The sequence below is a fragment of the Cottoperca gobio genome, chromosome 11, assembly GCF_900634415.1.
Source record: "Cottoperca gobio chromosome 11, fCotGob3.1, whole genome shotgun sequence".
Lineage (NCBI taxonomy): Eukaryota > Metazoa > Chordata > Actinopteri > Perciformes > Bovichtidae > Cottoperca > Cottoperca gobio.
Window position 1 is genome coordinate 13,483,870 of NC_041365.1, and position 18,824 is coordinate 13,502,693.

Sequence of the window (18,824 nt, forward strand, 5' to 3'; positions counted from 1 at the left end):
ATTGACAGTCCAGACCAGGCATAATGTGCATCTAAAGCTCAATAATTAACACTACTACGTTTTTGTTGCACATACTTTACAATCAAAAAAGTGAAAAGGCTGTTATTCTTATTGTATAATGAAATACTGATTTATGGAAAAAATCATTCAAACTACAAAGTTAAAAGTTAATTATTTATGTAATATTCCCTGTTGTTAAGAGTTTTTCTTTAGGTCAGTGTGTTATGAGTGACAATGAATGTTTTTTGAGAGAGAATTGTTGCAGTGTTATGGTCAAACTAGCGTATTTTGATGCTTGGATATTCAAATGCTACAGTAATACAACATAAAAACTAAACGGCACATCAGGTGTACTAAAACTTTTGCCATTGTGCCTAAAAGATTCCTGCACAGTTACAGTGTTTCAAATGACTTCTCTGCAGTGGTCGCTATTTGTTAAACTTCCTTTGTTCACTGCAAAATCCTGTTGGACTGCGTCCTTCCTGCTCCAAAAACAGACTGGGAAAGCTGTTAATGCCGACTGGAGGGTGACACTGATGCACAGTGACAGGGCAACATGGTGAAGCCAGTGTGTGTTCGGCGTGTGCGAGTGTGTGTTAATATGTGTGTGTGTGTGTGTGTGTGTGTGTGTGTGTGTGTGTGTGTGTGTGTGTGTGTGTGTGTGTGTGTTCATGTCTTTGTGTGTTACCGTTGTGTATGATACAAATGTTTCTGGTGAGTATTATCACATCTACCAGTTTCTGTACTTCATTGTATTTGTATAGGTGTCTGTGCACAAGCAGGTGCACCTGTGTGCAGGTTTATGTATTCATGTAGGCCTGTGTGTGTGTGTGTGTGTGTGTATGTGTGTGTGTGTGTGTGTGTGTGTGTGTGTGTGTGTGTGTGTGTGTGTGTGTGTGTGTGTGTGTGTGTGTGTGTGTGTGTGTGTGTGTGTGTGTGAGAAAGAGAGCGAGTGTCAGTGTGAGCCTGTGAGTTAATCTATAATTAAATTCCTGAGTTTAATGGGATTATCTTTGGGAGACAAGCAGCACAACGTCCTTGACATCCATCCCCCCGGTTAGCCATGGGTGAACAACTGATAGAGACACACACATATTCAGTTTATATATATATATATATATATATATATATATATATATATATATATATATATATATATATATATATATATAGAGAGAGAGAGAGAGAGAGAGAGAGAGAGAGAGAGAGAGAGAGAGAGAGAGAGAGAGAAACAGAGAGAGAGAAACAGAGAAACAAGAAGAACAAGAGCACTGAGGAGAGATCAAAGTGCAATGAAATGCTTGTGAACTGAGAGGAAAGAGAGAAGCCTTCCGGAGGGAAAGAGTAATTTAGAAGTGCCTTACATTGTAATTATCTCATTTTCTGCTGCGATACCACCGAAGGTCGACTGGCCTTCTCCTCAGTATGTCCCCTCCACACCACTGCCTGCCAGAAGGGCCAAAACTAACACCTGTTAAAGACATAATACAGAAGGTCTTTATTATTTTGTCCATGCCTTTTATTTCTTCTTGTTGATGAACTCTCTGTCTATCTCTGCCCATGCTTAATACTAGCTTTTGTTTTTATTTTAGCCCAATTAATCATCTTAGACACTCACAAGATGAGATCTTTTTATTGACTTTTATTTCCTACACCATACCAGATGCTATGTTCAGATGCTACCTAAATCTCTCAGATGTATCCGTGTTAAAACCATTGATTAATTACAGTCTTAGAGCTAATAAGGTCAGCCTGGCTAAAACTTAATGCTTGACCTTAACTCAGATGAGTGTTGGACCAACTTGTCTGGAGTCCACAGCTCTAGTGCTCTGATCCAAACTCTTCTTTCTTGGTAAATCTACAGGCAACATTGTGGGTCAGACCCAGATCCCCACAGTCATTCTCTAAACCAGAAGTATCATGAATCATTTGGCTTCCATATATCCATTCACAGGAAAGTATTCTCACATGTTCCACCTGTTTAGCTTGAAATAGTCTACAGCTCATCTTAATTGAAATGCATATACTGTATAATACGAGACAGCCTCAAAAGCAGTATTTAATTGCATATCTACATTTTCCAAATATGACTATATTATCTATGACTTAATCAAAGGGAAATGTAAGGTGAAAATCCAAATGAGTGTAATGAGTTGATGCAAACATCACACAATAATACACAATTATTATTCGTGTGCAAAGACACCGACAGTTGACCAAAGATCTATGGTGATGTCTGAAGTGGATGAGAATGGGAAGAGCACACTAGGAACAGAGCTAGCAGAAATACATGTCATGTCACTGCCTAGGTTGTGTTAAAGCATCTAAAATTGCTCTTCACTGTAAGCAATAAGCTAACTCTAAAAACACCAACAGTCTGCACTTCATCTCCCTCTGGTGGTCACTGAGAAACTAGCCCTTCTGTCCTGAATAGACACGGAGTTTTTAAGTTATATCATTGTTAATCAACATAAAGTATAAAATAATTGAAGGACATATTTAATGTCAATAACAGTAACACTATACAATTTACCACACATATTTGGTTCAAAACTCAGAGAAGTTATAGTATACGGGACCATCCCTATGCTGCCTTCAGGGACTATTTGAAATATCTAAATTTCAATCCCTCGGGGTTTGAACCGTAATAGGTAGTGACAAAACTGTGTGACGTATGCGTGCGACTCCATGTTGGTTGGATAACAAATCAACAATGGCGTCTAAAGCGAACAACAACAGCAATACAACTCCGACTTCTTCAAAGTATTGTGACTCTCTGGAGTCCTCTACAAAGGCAAGATTCAGAGAAAAAGTCCAAATTTGCGGCCTTGACCCGTACACGCTAAAGCCGCCGGATTATATTGAGGATTTAGATTCATTACCGCTGATTGAATATTTGGATATTGTGAACTACCTTGTGCTACAAACGTTGTGGGCAACCAACGCACAAATGAAGGCATACAAGAGCTTAGATGCTTATAATGTCTTTGTTTCTGGCTGGGTTGGTAGTCTTCTTACCAAACCACTGAGAGATGACAGGGTGCTCGTCCATGCCCGTGTAAATCGCAAAGAGCTCGAGATACACCGCTCAAGCCGTGGTTTGTGAGTGAGAAGAGCGGCGATGTTATCCTCGCACACTGTGATTGTATGGCTGGATTAAGCGAAGCATGTTCTCACATTGGTGCTTTGCTTTTCGCAAGTGAAGTAGTCTCAAGAATAAGCCAAACAAAAACATGCACAGAAGAAAAGAGCAAATGGCTGCCATCACATGTAAAGAAAGTGCCTTATTTACCAGTCAGCGATATGGAGAAGTAAGGTCTTACAGTGTTCGGGTATATCATAAGCACAAATGTTTAACGTAAACATTGAAAACATAACTTTAGCATGAGCTCTTACCAGATATAAAGTGGACGCCACACACACATGGGTGAATTGTGCTTTTTCTTCTGTTAAATCCTCACGAGTTATGTTGCTAAACCAGCGTACGGCGTTCATGAGACAGCAATTCATCCCTCTTTTGTGGATCGTGGTTTTTGATGATTGTAGGAAATCTAAAGAACCGTTTCTCTGGGTCACGAGTAGCGTTATTACCACTATTATACACTGCGCACAAGGTTGGCATTTTCTTTCAATCTTAGACGTTTAAATACAAAGAAAATTACGAAGCGTTGCAGCAACTCACACGTGAACGGCCGCAGTCTTGGTTGTGTATTCCAACCAACATGGCTGACTTACGGGTTGGAAAATAAGCATGACGTCACATGCACACGATCTATACCGTTTGTGGGTTTTTTTTACGATTTTTTAAAGCACGATTTTGAAAAAAGAGCTCATTTTGGCAAAACCACTACACACAAATCACAAAAAAACACACACAAGTAGCAGACCATCTCAGATATTTTGCAAAATTGAACACTTCGTTTAAAACTATACAATCGTTTATAAAAACCCAATGGTGTGACAGTATTGCACACACATGGTTCTTACGATCTGAAGTTACACACTGCTCAATCTCAAACACTTTTAAAATGTTTACTATTTGGCCTATTCTAAAAAGAATAATAAATAAGCAAAACACTTTTTATAGTGCTTACTCCTGGTTACGGTGAGTTTATACTATAAGCATGCTATAAGTGTTCATAAAGGCAATTTTTTTATTTTTATTCAAATCATAACAGAAGTTATCTTAAGACGGTTTTCATAAAGAGCAGATCTAGACTGTACTCTTGAAATGTGCCTTGAAAAGGCAAAGAAGAGACATCGTTTTAGATTAGATTAGTGTTAGTCTTAGATTATGTGTCTAATGTAGAGAAGTGTGTTTAGTGTTTAGCAAAACACTGTGTAAAGTGTTATGCAAAAAGTGTGAGGCCTGAGGTCTTGATCCTTGAGTACCAGTTTCAATAATTGTGTTTCATGTGTCATTTTAGTGTGTGAGCAGTTGACTGTAAAAAACAAACAGTTTATGACAATTATTTAAACAAAAAAATTGAAACAATCAGTGGAGGATTGTTGATAGACACATTAAAAGAAAAGGCAGATACAGATTTTTTAGATGGATGGATGGATGGATGGAGTACTTTATTAATCCTGCCGCAAAGAAGGGATAATAAGCCTATATACAAGCCTACTTACTAAAAAAATAGTAAACTTTGAATTTCTCTTATAAATGTACAAAGTGAAACTGTCTTTAGCTTTGAAAAAAGAATGCTTACCAGACATGACGTTGTGGGGACACAAAATCATCAAACATCAAAATATCCAGCGTAACTTGAACATACCACAAGTCATATTTCCGGTTTCCACGCTGGGGGAAGTGGGAGTTTACGGGAGTCACCTCAACGTAGCACAACATTACCAGCACTCCAGCGGCTGAAAAGAGACAAGGTAGTAGCTGTCACTGTCTTTAACTGTGGTTTACTAACGATACATACTGAAATATCAGCAGAAAAACCCCAATTTACTTTACAGTGACTCTTTTTAATGTGAAAGATGTGACTGTTAGCCTGCTGACAGCTAACTCTGCTAACCGGCAGCTGTCAAAACAAACATTTTCCTTTACCGCTAGCTAACTCTGCTAGCTTGTGCTGTTAAATTAAATCTCTGCTGAAAGGTTACCCGTGCTGTTAAACCAGAGGATTTTAGGAGTTTCTTTGAGTAAATATACATGTAGTTCCTGAAAAGTGTAGTTGTTATATTCATGTTAAACTCAATTAAAACAGGCCTTTTTGTTATGGGTGGGGGTCCGGCGGATGTAACTTCACGTTAGCCACCGACCTAACTTAGCTAACGAAGGCTAGCTTCGCAAGAGTAAACTTTTCAACATTTATTTGCTTAGAAATGCAGTCAACAAGCAGTAACATCTTTCTTTCACAGCTTTAACTCTGTACAAACAAACTGCTAGCCTTCGATAAATACAATATTTAGATTTTTCTAAGTTCTTGCTACTGTTTTTAATGCGGAAGTGACTTAATAGCAGTAACATATTAGCGAAATAAGATGGCTATCACGTCATTTATAGCTCAACAACTTAAATCTAAATCAATGTAAGCCCTCTGAGGTTGATTGATGGACTACTAACTTTTTTATGTGATGTCTTAGACAGGAAGCAATGTTGACTGAATGACACCATTTATTTAGTTTCTTAGTTAATTAAGGCGGTACCTTTTTTAAAGACACTTTGATAATGGCATTCATGTTTATTTCATAATTATATATAAACTAAAAGGACCGAACGTTTGCTTTCATTTCCCATTGTGAAGATCTAATTTCTGTTTTCATAATCAATTAGTTAGAGCTGAAGTTAATCAACAGAAAATTAATTGGCAACTATTTTTATTTAATACAACCTAACAAACGCATGACAATATAACCGCACAGATAGATAAAGACAGACAAATAAAAAAAGAGAAATATTTTGATATTTGTTTAATTGTTAACATCCGATGGTAACTGCTTCGAAAACATGAATTTACTGTTTTGTCTTTTTATATAATTTTGAAGTAAATATATTTTTTATGTGATGTCTTAGACAGGAAGCAATGTTGACTGAATGACACCATTTATTTAGTTTCTTAGTTAATTAAGGCGGTACCTTTTTTTAAAGACACTTTGATAATGGCATTCATGTTTATTTCATAATTATATATAAACTAAAAGGACCGAACGTTTGCTTTCATTTCCCATTGTGAAGATCTAATTTCTGTTTTCATAATCAATTAGTTAGAGCTGAAGTTAATCAACAGAAAATTAATTGGCAACTATTTTTATTTAATACAACCTAACAAACGCATGACAATATAACCGCACAGATAGATAAAGACAGACAAATAAAAAAAGAGAAATATTTTGATATTTGTTTAATTGTTAACATCCGATGGTAACTGCTTCGAAAACATGAATTTACTGTTTTGTCTTTTTATATAATTTTGAAGTAAATATATTTGTTTTTTAGATAAATAGTCTTTTGTCATGAAGGACATTTGTTTTCACAGCCTTCACATGTTGATGTCTAGTAGAACTTGATTTATTTGCAATGGGGCAAATAAAAAGTACTTATAAGTAATAATACTCAAAGTAAAAAATAACACAATGGTTAGAATATTTTTAAAGGTTTTTCTATAAATTGTATACATAAAGATTTACACACACATCGTGCAGTGTTGATTGAATAAAACAAGAAAATCCTATTTTTGAGACGTGATTAGGGCTGCAACGCACGATCAATATTAATTTATCTGTGGAATAATCTTTATTAAATTTATTGTTTTATAATTAAAGTCTATACAATTTCCTAGTTCCCAGAGCCCAAAGTGACATTTTAAAATCGTCTTGTGTTGTCTGACGAACAGTCCAAATTCCAAGGCTACAAATGACAATTACACAGAGAAAAGCAGCAAATCCTCACATTTGTAAAGCTGAAAAAGTTAAATATTTGACCTTTTTCTTTGTTTATTGACTTGGAAGGATGATCATATTTGTTGATTTTTGACAAATCAATTAGTCAACTAATCTTTTCAGCAGTAATCCTCTGGTAATTTGTGAGTTAATGAGTGTTTCTGTAAAAGATAAAACATTGTAGAGTTAAAGAAATGCGGTTTAATGCAAATAAAAACCAAACCAGTTGCTGCAGCTCCAAAACAGGACCAACTTGATGCAGATAACAGCGTGTAGAATTAACAATAGTACATTCAAAAGGCGTGATTGCCACTAAATGTTGCATTTTCCAGAATTGTCTGCGTGTTTGTAAAATACCTCCGAGGAATGAATCCTGCAGATGACCAGTTAACTTGTCCCTGACTCATCAGAGTCCAGCTGAGTGCTGCCACTGCCAAAAGGCCCAAACAAAGAGCCAGTGATGAAGTGGCAGCCCATACCCCTTTACCATTGTCCCCCTTAATGAAGCGCCAGCCTGGGTATGCGAGCAGCTCAGCGTCTGGATGGTCACAGGATCTCCAGCCAGTGTGTAATAAACACTGCGTTAAACCCAAAACGATTCAGTTTAATATTTATTAAAATAAACAGTAGATATTCACTTATGAGGAGCAAGAAGCACTACATTCTTGGTATGTTTACCTTAAGAATTACTTGAATAACTAATTGCTTATCAGATAAATTCATTTTCTGTCAGTCTGCTTTCGATGCATCATTTCACCTCTACTGTAGTAGACCTTTTAAAATGAAGTGATACTAAAGGACTCATACTTTCAATCTTAAAACAACAAAGCATCTCTAAGTTGCATGAGAAAGATGTCAGGACGGCCTGTTGGTCAATGTAATTGGTGATTAGGATTTGGATTTTAAGGTGTGTGTGTGGAATAAGTTCACAGCTATGAAAGGAAACTCTGCACCACTGGATACACTTTTCAGTTTTGTAAATAAATACGATTCTGCAGTTTGATAAATTGTCAGAGGGGCACAATTACATGTTAAAGGAAATCTTTGGCACGTATGTTATCTTATAATGATTCTAAATTGAAATGCCAGCAAATAATTATTTTCATTATTAATTAAGCTAATCAATAGCCATATTATGTGTCAACAAGCAGAAATGTTATCACATTTGGTTCCTGGATCCACACATCCTGGCTACAGTACCTTTGCTACTTCTTCAAATGAAACTAGTTGGCATGGCCGCTGTATGTTGCTCTTTACGTATTTAGTCTCACAAACTGCCTAAAATAATGTGTCCAGATGAGGAACCGAAAAAATCATGAATCTTTGCATTTGCGACGCTGTACCATTCAAATTAATTGGTTTTTATTATTGAGATATTGATATTTGTCTATTTTTTTTACAGTGACAACAATTAATTACTAAATTTAAAAGTCAAGAATAAGTGAGTGATATTACGCTCATATACATGTTTGGACATCTTTAGTCTTTAATTGAATCATTTCAGGTATGAAGGTTAGAAGTCAATAACCGAAGACTTTCCCTGTCCCCCACCTGTCGCTCTTCTCACCTTCTTTTGCTGTCTTCCTCCTCAGATGCAGACTATAAAGTGTGTGGTGGTGGGTGATGGTGCGGTGGGAAAGACTTGCCTGCTCATCTCCTACACCACCAACAAGTTTCCCTCTGAATACGTCCCCACGGTGAGTAACTTTATAAACACAAACGCATAAACTGACACTTATTGTTCTTTCCAATCACTTCCTCTGTAGCTCACACAGGAAGTGATAAGTGTTGACAGTTTGTCTGGATTAAGCAGAATTTAAAAGACGGTTGTTGTGCAGATGTGCAGATGTGCAGATGAGAAGACTGATAGCACTAAATATGAAGCTACAGCCAGGAGATGGTTAACATAGCTTAGCATGAAGACTGGAAACAGGGGGAAACCGCTAGTCTGGCTACCTACATTTGACTTCCTGGTGTGTCAAACTATTGCTTTATTGTTGCATTAACAGTGGGAATCCAACACACACCATGTCAGGGTTATTGACATGCTTCGTAGAAACGCATGCATGTATGAAACGCGGTAGTCTGGAAGTTGTTGTATTTCGTATTGTAAGTTTGTGATGGCGAAAAGTATCAGGTGGTTATTGTCCGCGTGTATTCTTAGGATTGCAACATTCTGTGTGTGTTTGTGTGTGTGTGTGTGTAGTTATACATGTGTGCTGTTGCTTGTTTTCATGTAGCTGCAAGTTAACATTTTTGAGATTCTTCGGGGTCTGTCCCTCTACATTTCCTGTTGGAGTTTTACTTTGTTGTGTCCTAATGAAGCAGGAAGTTGCTTCTCAGGATCTGTAGATATAAAATGTTGTCCAGAGTCTGTCACCTCAGCTCAATTGATCCTGCAAACTCTGACTTTTTAGAAAACAGCTGACTGACTGTTGACAGGCAGGACTGTCCTGCTGGAAATATCTTAAACGTCCCTAATTGATGGGCAGTTTCGCCGACTGGAATTTGTCGAGTAATTCTCTACTGTTTTCTATCGGCACCCCATCTCTCTGTCTGTCTCTCTCTGTCAGTAGTCAGCACAGTTTGATCAGAGGATTGCAGAACCAACAGTGTTGACTCAGCTTTATCTTCCTCTTCCTGTCTGACTGTCTGTCCCCCCCCACCCCGCTATCATTTTTCATTTGGTTTGAACAGGTCAGTACTGTCCCAGCACCGAACATATATGTCTTTGTGTATAGATAGTTGTGTGTATATATGAGACCACCGACTGTTACTGGTGAGAAACTGGACAAAATATAAATAAATATAAAATATCATGCGTTTTGTTATAATATCCATATACGTATTTTGTGATATAGTAAGTGATACCTGGCAAATCAAAGTACTAAATTACAGTTATGCAAACATCTTAAAACAACCAGGAATATTAACGAGAGAGCCAACTTAGTATAATTACAATGTAATTATCTCTAATTATGGAATTATTTTAAGTAAAACCTTCACTTTAAATGATCATATTGGTATTTTAAGCTGATGGTTTTGCACACCCTCCAGCAACTGCTACTGTTTGTGTTTCTCTTTCACCTTCAGTATGAGATAAACCTTCTGCTTCAGTTTCTTCTTGTCTTGTTGAGCACATCACATGCTGCATCTTCTTCAGCGGCTTCCTGTCAGTCAGCCGACAAACGGCACAGTAAGAAAAATCAGGAGAGAGGAAGTCTCCTCCAGGAAATAATCCCTCAGAAACATGTCGCATTATCAGAGTTTAATGAGCTGTAACATTATTTCTGCAGTGTTTTTGTAAGGGAGTTCAGTTCAAGCTGAGGTTTGGTACTCTATAAGATCTGAAATACAGCATGCGTTGCAGAATGAATCAGTAAAATGTAAACCAGCCATAGAGAACAGGAGCGCTAACTGGTCACTTCTCCGTGTAGCTGCAGCTCTTTTCCACAGTGTTGTGATCAGACTGGTGTGTGTGTGTGTGTGTGTGTGTGTGTGTGTGTGTGTGTGTGTGTGTGTGTGTGTGTGTGTGTGTGTGTGTGTGTGTGTGTGTGTGTGTGTGTGTGTGTGTGTGTGTGTGTGTGTCAACATATCACTCAGTGTTTCTGTCTGAACTTGAACTGACTAGTTGTGTGTTTGATTTAGTTTTAGCACTTTAGTGAACATATATATTTAATTTAAATTATTGTGTCAACAAAAGTATATAGTTTTGTATTTGTATGCACTCTGAGGCGACAGCTGTTGCCATCTTTATCCAGTTGTTTGTGTAATGTTGTTTTCTTCTAAAGTTTAGCACAACAAATATTAAGGTTCTTTGCAGCCCTGGACGTAGGAGTGTGACAAGCATTTTTAGTCACCTGCTGTGAGACTGCCTGTTCGAATAAAGACTAAACAGACACAGGAGTATTCCTAGCTGGAATCCATGTTTGTAATACTTGATGTAGTTTCCTCCCCTACAGGCTACATTCTCCAGTTCATCTGAACCCGTCTGTGCATACGGAACTTCATTAAAACCAAACTGTGTCTGCAGGCCGCTGCAGGTTGACGTGTTGAAGCCGTGATGTGTATTCAAGCAGGCACGGCGGCTATAAAACACTCCCTGCTCCGGCTCACTTCCACTCTCAGGGCTGAGGTGAGCAGGCGTGTTGGGACCGTGCTGCTTGTTATTGTACATGGCAGCAGCCTGAAGGTACGAGAGTGTTGAAACAGGAGGGAGACGGGCTGACAGGCTGTTCACCTGAACAGCGGCAAAACAAAACTTCTTCATTGGTAGCGTTCAGCTTGTTTTCATCGCTTTTACGTGATTTAAAATAACGGTTTCAGATTATTTCACAATTTCTGATTTGATGAAGACATGTCACCTGCTTCGCCCCACAAGTGATAATATATTATAATATAGAAATCACATTTGACCTCTGAACCACATCTCGTGATTTGTTCACAGAACAGGTCGGATGATGTTGTGATCATTAACTGTTGTTTGTAACAGTTGGTGAAATAATAATTGACCATATAATCCGAGTTTTGTTGGCGGGATTAAGACAATGTGTCATCTTCCTGCGACAGAGCCGGAAATACATCTTTGATTTACAGAAATATCGTCTGACAAAAGTCGATGACGAGACTTATTACTAACTAACTGGGCACTGGCAGTGTGCAGGAATCCAATGTGTTTCTTTTACATGACTGATTTCTTTAGAGATCTGTCAACCAGGTGCACAAAGACGAGTTCACTGAGCCAAGAAACCGCTGTTGCAGCATTTGTGCCCACGAGAAATCGGCTAACTTGAACAAAAACTTCTGGCTGAATCAGTTCAGCAGCTCGCTCTGATTTCTAACTGAAGAAGCTGCTTTTATTCTCATATGAAACTTTTTTCTTTTTTAAAAAAACTTTTTTGTCACAAATGTTTAAACAAACATTTAAGTCTATAACCTGCAGTCTCTCCGTCTTGTAGGGAATCTAAATTCAAATGAATTAGCTTTTTAAAAAGTGAATGTCAAAGGTCACCAGATGCAATACGCTGTGTTGTGTTTACAAAGAAAGCAGCGATGGTGCATAGCCGCGTCAAGTGTAAGCTATTGAACATTCTCAAAAGCAAAGTAACAACTTCTCCAACACTTCATGTCCGTTATTGTTTCAGCGCTCTGACCTTTGACATGTGCAGAGTGGGGAAACACGATATCATTATTATAATCATCTACTTTAAAATACCCACTTTGTTGCTTCTTCCCTGTTCACTCTGTTCATTTGTACACCAGCAAACTATAATCCCTGAAAGGGCCGCAATGATGTGAAACATTTCGCTGTGTGTGTGTGTTCCTCTTGCACTTCTATCTTTGCGAGGACCAGTATGAGTTTCAGACCTTGACAGACGGACGCAACCCTTTGAAGAAGTGAAGACATTAGTTCTTCACTTCTTCAAAGGGTTGCTGTGTTTCAGAGTTGGGGATGTTTTATGCCCTTACAAGTATAGCAAAGAGCATGTGTGAGTCTCTTTAGCTGGACACTCGCAAGCCTCTTAAAGATGAGAAGTATACTTCTTTGTTTTAAAGAATGCCTGAGATCATTCCTTCCTTTGTGCTCCCTCTCTGTCTTCCTCCATCACTCCTCACCCTCCCTCAGGTTTTTGATAACTATGCAGTGACGGTGATGATCGGCGGGGAGCCTTACACTCTGGGACTGTTTGACACTGCAGGTAAGAATAAAGTCTGCATGTTGTTAATAGAATACTATGCGAGGTAATGTTGGTAGTGCCAGCAGCAGGAACGGTAGTAGTAACAATAATATTCATAAAATAGCAGCAGTATTTGTTGCACTGCTTGTGTCTCTGAGACAGGGGGAGAAACGTTCTCATTGACACCACTGCCATGATTGTGCGTTTGTGCGTCTCCCCCTGCAGGTCAGGAGGACTACGACAGGCTGCGACCCCTCAGCTACCCTCAGACCGACGTCTTCCTCGTCTGTTTCTCTGTCGTATCGCCTTCCTCTTTTGAGAATGTCCGAGAGAAGGTGAGTTTGTGTAGTTGAGTCATTCAGTCGGTGTTTGTCGGTTTGGGCTTTTAAACGTAACAGGCTAAACAAGAGGTTGTATATATTTTTGTATTATTTCTGTGCTTTTGAGTTTGACAGGTGTTAATTCAGACTCTTCCAGATTAAAAGCCTCATCTTTCTTTGACCGTGTCTCCTCTTCGCAGTGGGTGCCAGAGATTTCCCACCACTGCCCGCGGACGCCCTTCCTGCTGGTCGGGACTCAGGTGGATCTGAGAGACGACAGCAACACTCTGGAGAAACTGGCCAAGAACAAGCAGCGAGCTCTGACCTGTGAGAGCGGAGAGAAACTGGCCCGTGAGCTGAAGGCCGTCAAATATGTGGAGTGTTCAGCTCTTACACAGGTACGCAGAGAGGGAGGAAGAAACAGGCCTCTGCATCTACTGCTGTGCACTTATACGTCAGAGTCTTTAAAGTGAAAGCAATGTGTCTTCAACAATGACGTCACAAGAAATGATTACACATTTTTAAATTGGCACCATTTTCGAGCCTAAAGCTAGTGAAATATACAAGCCGTTATTAGATTTGCATCACTCACCAGTCAAAGGAACAATAGTAATCTATTGAACATTCACTAGACGTTTGACTGGAGGACAAAGAGAACGTTTTGCTTCCTGCTTCCAGGAAAACAAGCAGAGAACTGGATGTGTCCGACAGTAATTAAAGCCATTTGTTTTGCCGTGTTGGAATAAACAATATGAGTTTTTTATTTTGTATTCATTTGGAACAAAATACACGCAGCGCTGCCGGTCAGAGTTTCAATACAAGGATGTTTATAGTTAATGATGTTTAGTCAAATAAGAAAAGCTTATACATGATCAAATCTTTATCACAAAACATTGCACAGACTTTGTTCAAATGAAGATGTTTTAGAATAAACTGCACAATACGACAGAAGTACATTTTCCCAATAAATATTGATTACATATAATCATTTTATTGGATCAATCCAAACATTATTATTATTAAATGAACATAATTTAAATAAATAATGATATATTGTCATTCTGTTCATTTCTTTTTATTTATTAAAGTGTCAGTTAAGGAAGGCCGTGTTAAGTTAAGTTGAGTTGTTTTTTTACATACGTTTACCAAACCCCAACATTTGGTGGCTAAAATGTAAAGTTATGTAAAACAAAACACAATACCTAAAAGTCAATTTAACGCAATGAGTAATCGAGCTACAAAGATGGAAAAGTATTTTATTATTGTTTCTGTCTCTTTCTCAGAGGGGACTGAAGAACGTGTTTGACGAGGCCATCCTGGCAGCTCTGGAGCCTCCAGACAACAAACCCAAGAAGCGCTGCGTCCTGCTATAGACGCCACAAGAGGAGGAGGAGGTGGAGGTGGACGGAGGGAAGAGCTGAGGGAGGCAGTACCGAGAGGAGGGGGAGGGATGTGGAGGTGGACGAGGTAGACACACGTTTAAACAGTGCCTTCAGCCGTAGTGACTTAACGTGGGTGTGGTGTTGGAAGAGGCGGGGTCTCGACAGGATTAATTTTCATCATAGATACGTGTCAATTATAATATGACTAACACATGTGAACAACACTCCTCGCTAATCAGGAAACGGGGCTTTAATAATAGGAGGAGGCAGGTTGAGCAATAGAGAGGGTTGCACCTCAAGACGCCTTTTTAAAGATACAAACAGTGGATGGAGTCACGGTTACAGCTCAAACTACCAACCACCTTCTCAAAAGATTTCTACTCGAGTCACAAGTCGTAAAATTTAAGAATTGTATCAAATGTCTTTGGTCAGTTTACGCAGTTGTAGGTGCCGATTTTTTACATTTCTTCAAATGTTTGGTGAAGCTGATCTTCTGTCTCCTGCAGAGCTTTGGACATTTACTCGGACAAACTTTTGAAATTGAGCTGACGGTTAAAAAAAATGATTATTTAAAAATGTAAAATATGTAAGATCCAGAATCGGTGTCCTTTTTAATCTTTCTTTGGTCCAAAAGCAGGTTGCATTTGGATAATAAAGTCAAGTAAAAACAGTGCAGTATTAACGATGTGTTTCCACCAGTCTGATTTAAAACAACGAGAGGAGGAGCAGCTGGACCAGAAATAGACGCATTCCTCCAGCAAAAGTAATGTTTTTAATTTAAAGAGACATAAAAAAAAAACCATGAGCCAGTTGGTGAGCAACACGCCCTGCAGCTTCAGTGGACCATCGGGGCTCAACAGTCATGTTTCCTGCTGGATTTTGAGAGTGTTGTTGCTATAACAAAGAAAACCACACGAGTGGTGAGTGTAACCTGACTTCATCCATGAAGAGACTCAGATTGCTTAGAGCGGAGCCGGCTAATTAGAGTTTCTGTAGAGCTTCACTGGCTCCTGCTTTGCAGTCTAAAAGACGATGTTCACACACACGCACGCACACACACGCATTAGTTAATGATGTCAACTTGCATACTTGAAATGATGATTTAGAGAAGTGTAATTTGTTCAGAAATGAAACCTTTGAATTAAAAACATAGAAAGGTTGAGTTTCATTAAACACATTTCAAGTCACAGGGTTTTCACTTTGAATATGTTAGTGTTCAGCAAACACATTACACATTTGCACATGATAATAGTTTTTATTGCCATTGTGACCTTTCTTTGCCGTCACGCTGCCGTTCCTCTCTCCTGCCGGCTCACTGTGGACATCCTGAACTCTCCATTCATTAAGTTTGGCTGTAACTGAAAACTCTTTAAAACTGCATACCACCTTAATACACAGTATTAAAGGTGTTTACATATCGAATTTTTACATCAATAAATCAATACTACATTCATTTTTGAGACAATTATGATGTTTACTGCAAACAACCGGACCGTCGCAGAAGAGTGTCGGCCTCAGTGATTTCTATTTTGTGACGCAGCCGGTCAGATTTTGATCTCTTTATGGCACGAAACAGGAAATAAATAAAACGGAGCTATGGTTGTCAGGTTTTCTGATGATGAAGATGAGTGAAAGCCCAGATTTAGGCTCATGGCTTTATGTTGCACAAAAATAAAACCTAGAAACGCCTTAATATTACTGCAGCGTCGATGCCAGACTTCTTTTTTTATTCAATTGTTTGTGTGTGTATTGAAACTTCCTGTAGAAATGCCTTAAAATATTTCCTTTCCTGCTCGAAAACATTGCTGCCTTATTGCTTAAAGCCAGTAAAATCCTAAAAAGTCACATTTTCTCGTCGGGGAAATGTAACGAAATCTACAAATGGCAACGAGCCCTTCATCGTCACATGGCTTCCTAATGTTTGTGAACAAGGCAACAAATGAAAACAGTCTTATCATTTGTATCTGTGTGGACTAAACATGTTGATATAATGTTAAATGGGATCTAAACTTTCATGCCTAATGCCGTTGGTAGTAGACGTGACTAAAGAGCAACACATTTCACACATGACCTCCTCGCATAATGTCCGCTCTGCTTCGCTCCCCTTCGGGCCTGACCGGAACCTCAAGTGCTCGTTTGGCGTGTTAGCACCTCCCGAAGGCCTTAAAGGGGATTACAGCTCAATTTAAAGGTTCATCTGTGTTGTTACTTTGACCAGCAGCAGAATAATTCCGTGTTTTTGGGCATCAAACAATCTCCACTGAAGCCAGAGGTCGGATCAGTTGGACTTGAACCTATAAGATGATCAGTTATACCATCGGGCATCTTTAAGCAGCTACACACACACGATAAGTGTTGGAGTTGCATAGAACTGTCGTTTGAGAACTTTTGCCCAAATATTAGCGTTGTTTTATGTTGCTAAATGATATGTAATAAACAAAAACGCTTGACTGGCATACAGGTGGAATGATTGATGATCATATTTGTGTGTAACAGATTCAAGGTTCTGGTTGAGTCTTTAATGCTCTCAAAAACTGATTGTCCTGGGCCAAAAGAAATAACCATTTCCATCCTTAAACTGAGAATATTCCTCATTAAAATGGACTAATATTCCACTTCCCTTACTTTCCTTTCACTGTTTTGGAGATGACAGTTTATTCTGATAATGTATGGATGATTACAAGTATTATATATATTTTTCTTTGCTCCTTATTGTTTCTTGGGGAACATTATTTTAGCCGTTTTTGTGGAGTTTTTTTATTTCTTTTCTTTTTAGATATTTTTACCTGACGGTTGAGTGCCAACGGTTTGAGAGAGTACCACAAACTAAACAATCCTCATAATAAGCTTCTACTCGCAGGAGAAGAAAACATAACGGCTGAAGCAATAATTACAGATGTGGAGAACTGCTCTGTATGGAAAGATGAATGTTGGAACTGTTGGGTGTTTGGAAATAATAAAAACAGTACTTGAAATGTTGTTTCACCTCGACTTGATATTATTTTTATTCATTCCCGTTTGATCCGCTCTTTCCTTCTTTTTTTATGATCTGCACTTTTCTGCCATTCTTTATTTTTTAATGAAAACTTCTTTGTCTTAAACAAAAATGCATAAAAAAAAATAAAACATTTAATTATCTTGTGAATAATGGAAAAACATCTTAAGTTTTGTGATCTTTTACTAATAAATATTGGGAAATTCAGCATGTTCAAGAAATTCTTTCCACAGTAAAGAAATGGCAATATTTTAGTGATTTGAATTTTCCAAATAAATCTCAACCTACATTATTTCCTTGTTTTCGTATTTGACAAAAATGACTTATGGACAACTTTTAAGTTAAGGCAACATTATAATGGGAAACGAATGAATGAATGGAATTCAAGTTCCACTTTATCGGCCTTTTATTTACTCTTCAAGGTCTCCTCATGCCTTGCGTTACTGCCGTTCAACACCACACCTGCTATGATAGCGGAATGGGCATCTTTTCTTACGCACACCTTATCTGGTTATAGTCTAAACAAAGCTAGCTCCCTGCACCCTGTGTGCCACAGTTCAACTCACTCTGTGTGAGGAAATCAAATCAAATCAAATGTATTGTATACAGCCCAATATCACCAATTACACATTTGTCTCAGTGTGCTTTACAGACTGTACAGGTTACGACACCCTCTGTCCTTAGACCCTCGCATCGCACAAGGAAAAACTTCCTAAAAGAAACCCCATAATTAAAGGGGGGAACATGTTAGAAACCTCAGGGAGAGACTGAGGAGGGATCCCTCTCCCAGGACGGACAGACGTGCAATAGATGTTGTGTGTACAGGATAAACAACAAACCTCTTTTAATCATGGACATGCATATAATTCTGATCAAAAGTATAAGAATATAACATCATACATAGTAATAGGTATGGTACTTTAATCAAGGTATAAAAGTACAAAAATATACATACATAGTAAAGTGTATGTCACATGGATCAAGATATAAAAGTACACCAACATACATGGTGATGTGTTCAGTACATAAATCAAAGTATAAAAGTGCAGTGTACATTTAAGATTGAGCAAGTGATAAATTCATGATTTCCACACACATATAAATGGTTAATTATTACCTGTATATAATGAATCATTTCAAAGAGTGTAATGACTCCAGCCACACATTTCAGACTCCACACGTCTGTTTTCCCTGCTCTTTCTAGTTACTTTGTACATATACTTCATTTTTCAATCGCATGTTTCAATATAATTGTTGTATTTATTTTCCCATTCTTTAACTGTGTTTCTTGTCTTTGCCCTAATGCACCAAATAAAATGTCTTGTAAGCGAAAACCTACTTGGCAATAAACCGGATTTTGATTCAATCTTCACGTAATGAGGTGAGCAGCGGGCCGACGCAGTACCCTACAGCGAACACTAGGGGGAGATGTTCCACTGGCTTTGAGTGGGGCCTCACTGCATACAGTATGTAAATGACCCGGGTTCATTTTGATTGGCAGACTAAAATGGATCCTTCAGACCGACGTGGCATGGAGGCTCAGAGCCACTCCATC

The 18,824-nt window shown here is 38.4% G+C and overlaps 1 protein-coding gene across 1 annotated transcript; it reads left to right on the top strand.

Moving 5' to 3' along the window:
- The first annotated feature begins 4,756 nt into the window (after positions 1 to 4,756).
- LOC115015367 (cell division control protein 42 homolog) lies at positions 4,757 to 17,253 on the top strand. The gene is made up of 6 exons (XM_029442577.1): positions 4,757 to 4,884; positions 8,487 to 8,591; positions 12,521 to 12,593; positions 12,798 to 12,907; positions 13,093 to 13,290; positions 14,176 to 17,253. Exons 2-6 carry the CDS (start codon positions 8,487 to 8,489, stop codon positions 14,263 to 14,265), a joined length of 576 nt encoding a protein of 191 aa, XP_029298437.1. The 5' UTR covers positions 4,757 to 4,884; the 3' UTR covers positions 14,266 to 17,253.
- Positions 17,254 to 18,824: the final 1,571 nt, after the last annotated feature.

Bases quoted from the DNA above. Each gene is read 5' to 3' on its own strand.
- LOC115015367 (XM_029442577.1), top strand. From the start codon at position 8,487: ATGCAGACTATAAAGTGTGTGGTGGTGGGTGATGGTGCGGTGGGAAAG. The intron at 12,908-13,092 runs GTGAGTTTGTGT...TCCTCTTCGCAG, and splicing joins TTGAGAATGTCCGAGAGAAG to TGGGTGCCAGAGATTTCCCA. The intron at 13,291-14,175 runs GTACGCAGAGAG...TCTCTTTCTCAG, and splicing joins AGTGTTCAGCTCTTACACAG to AGGGGACTGAAGAACGTGTT.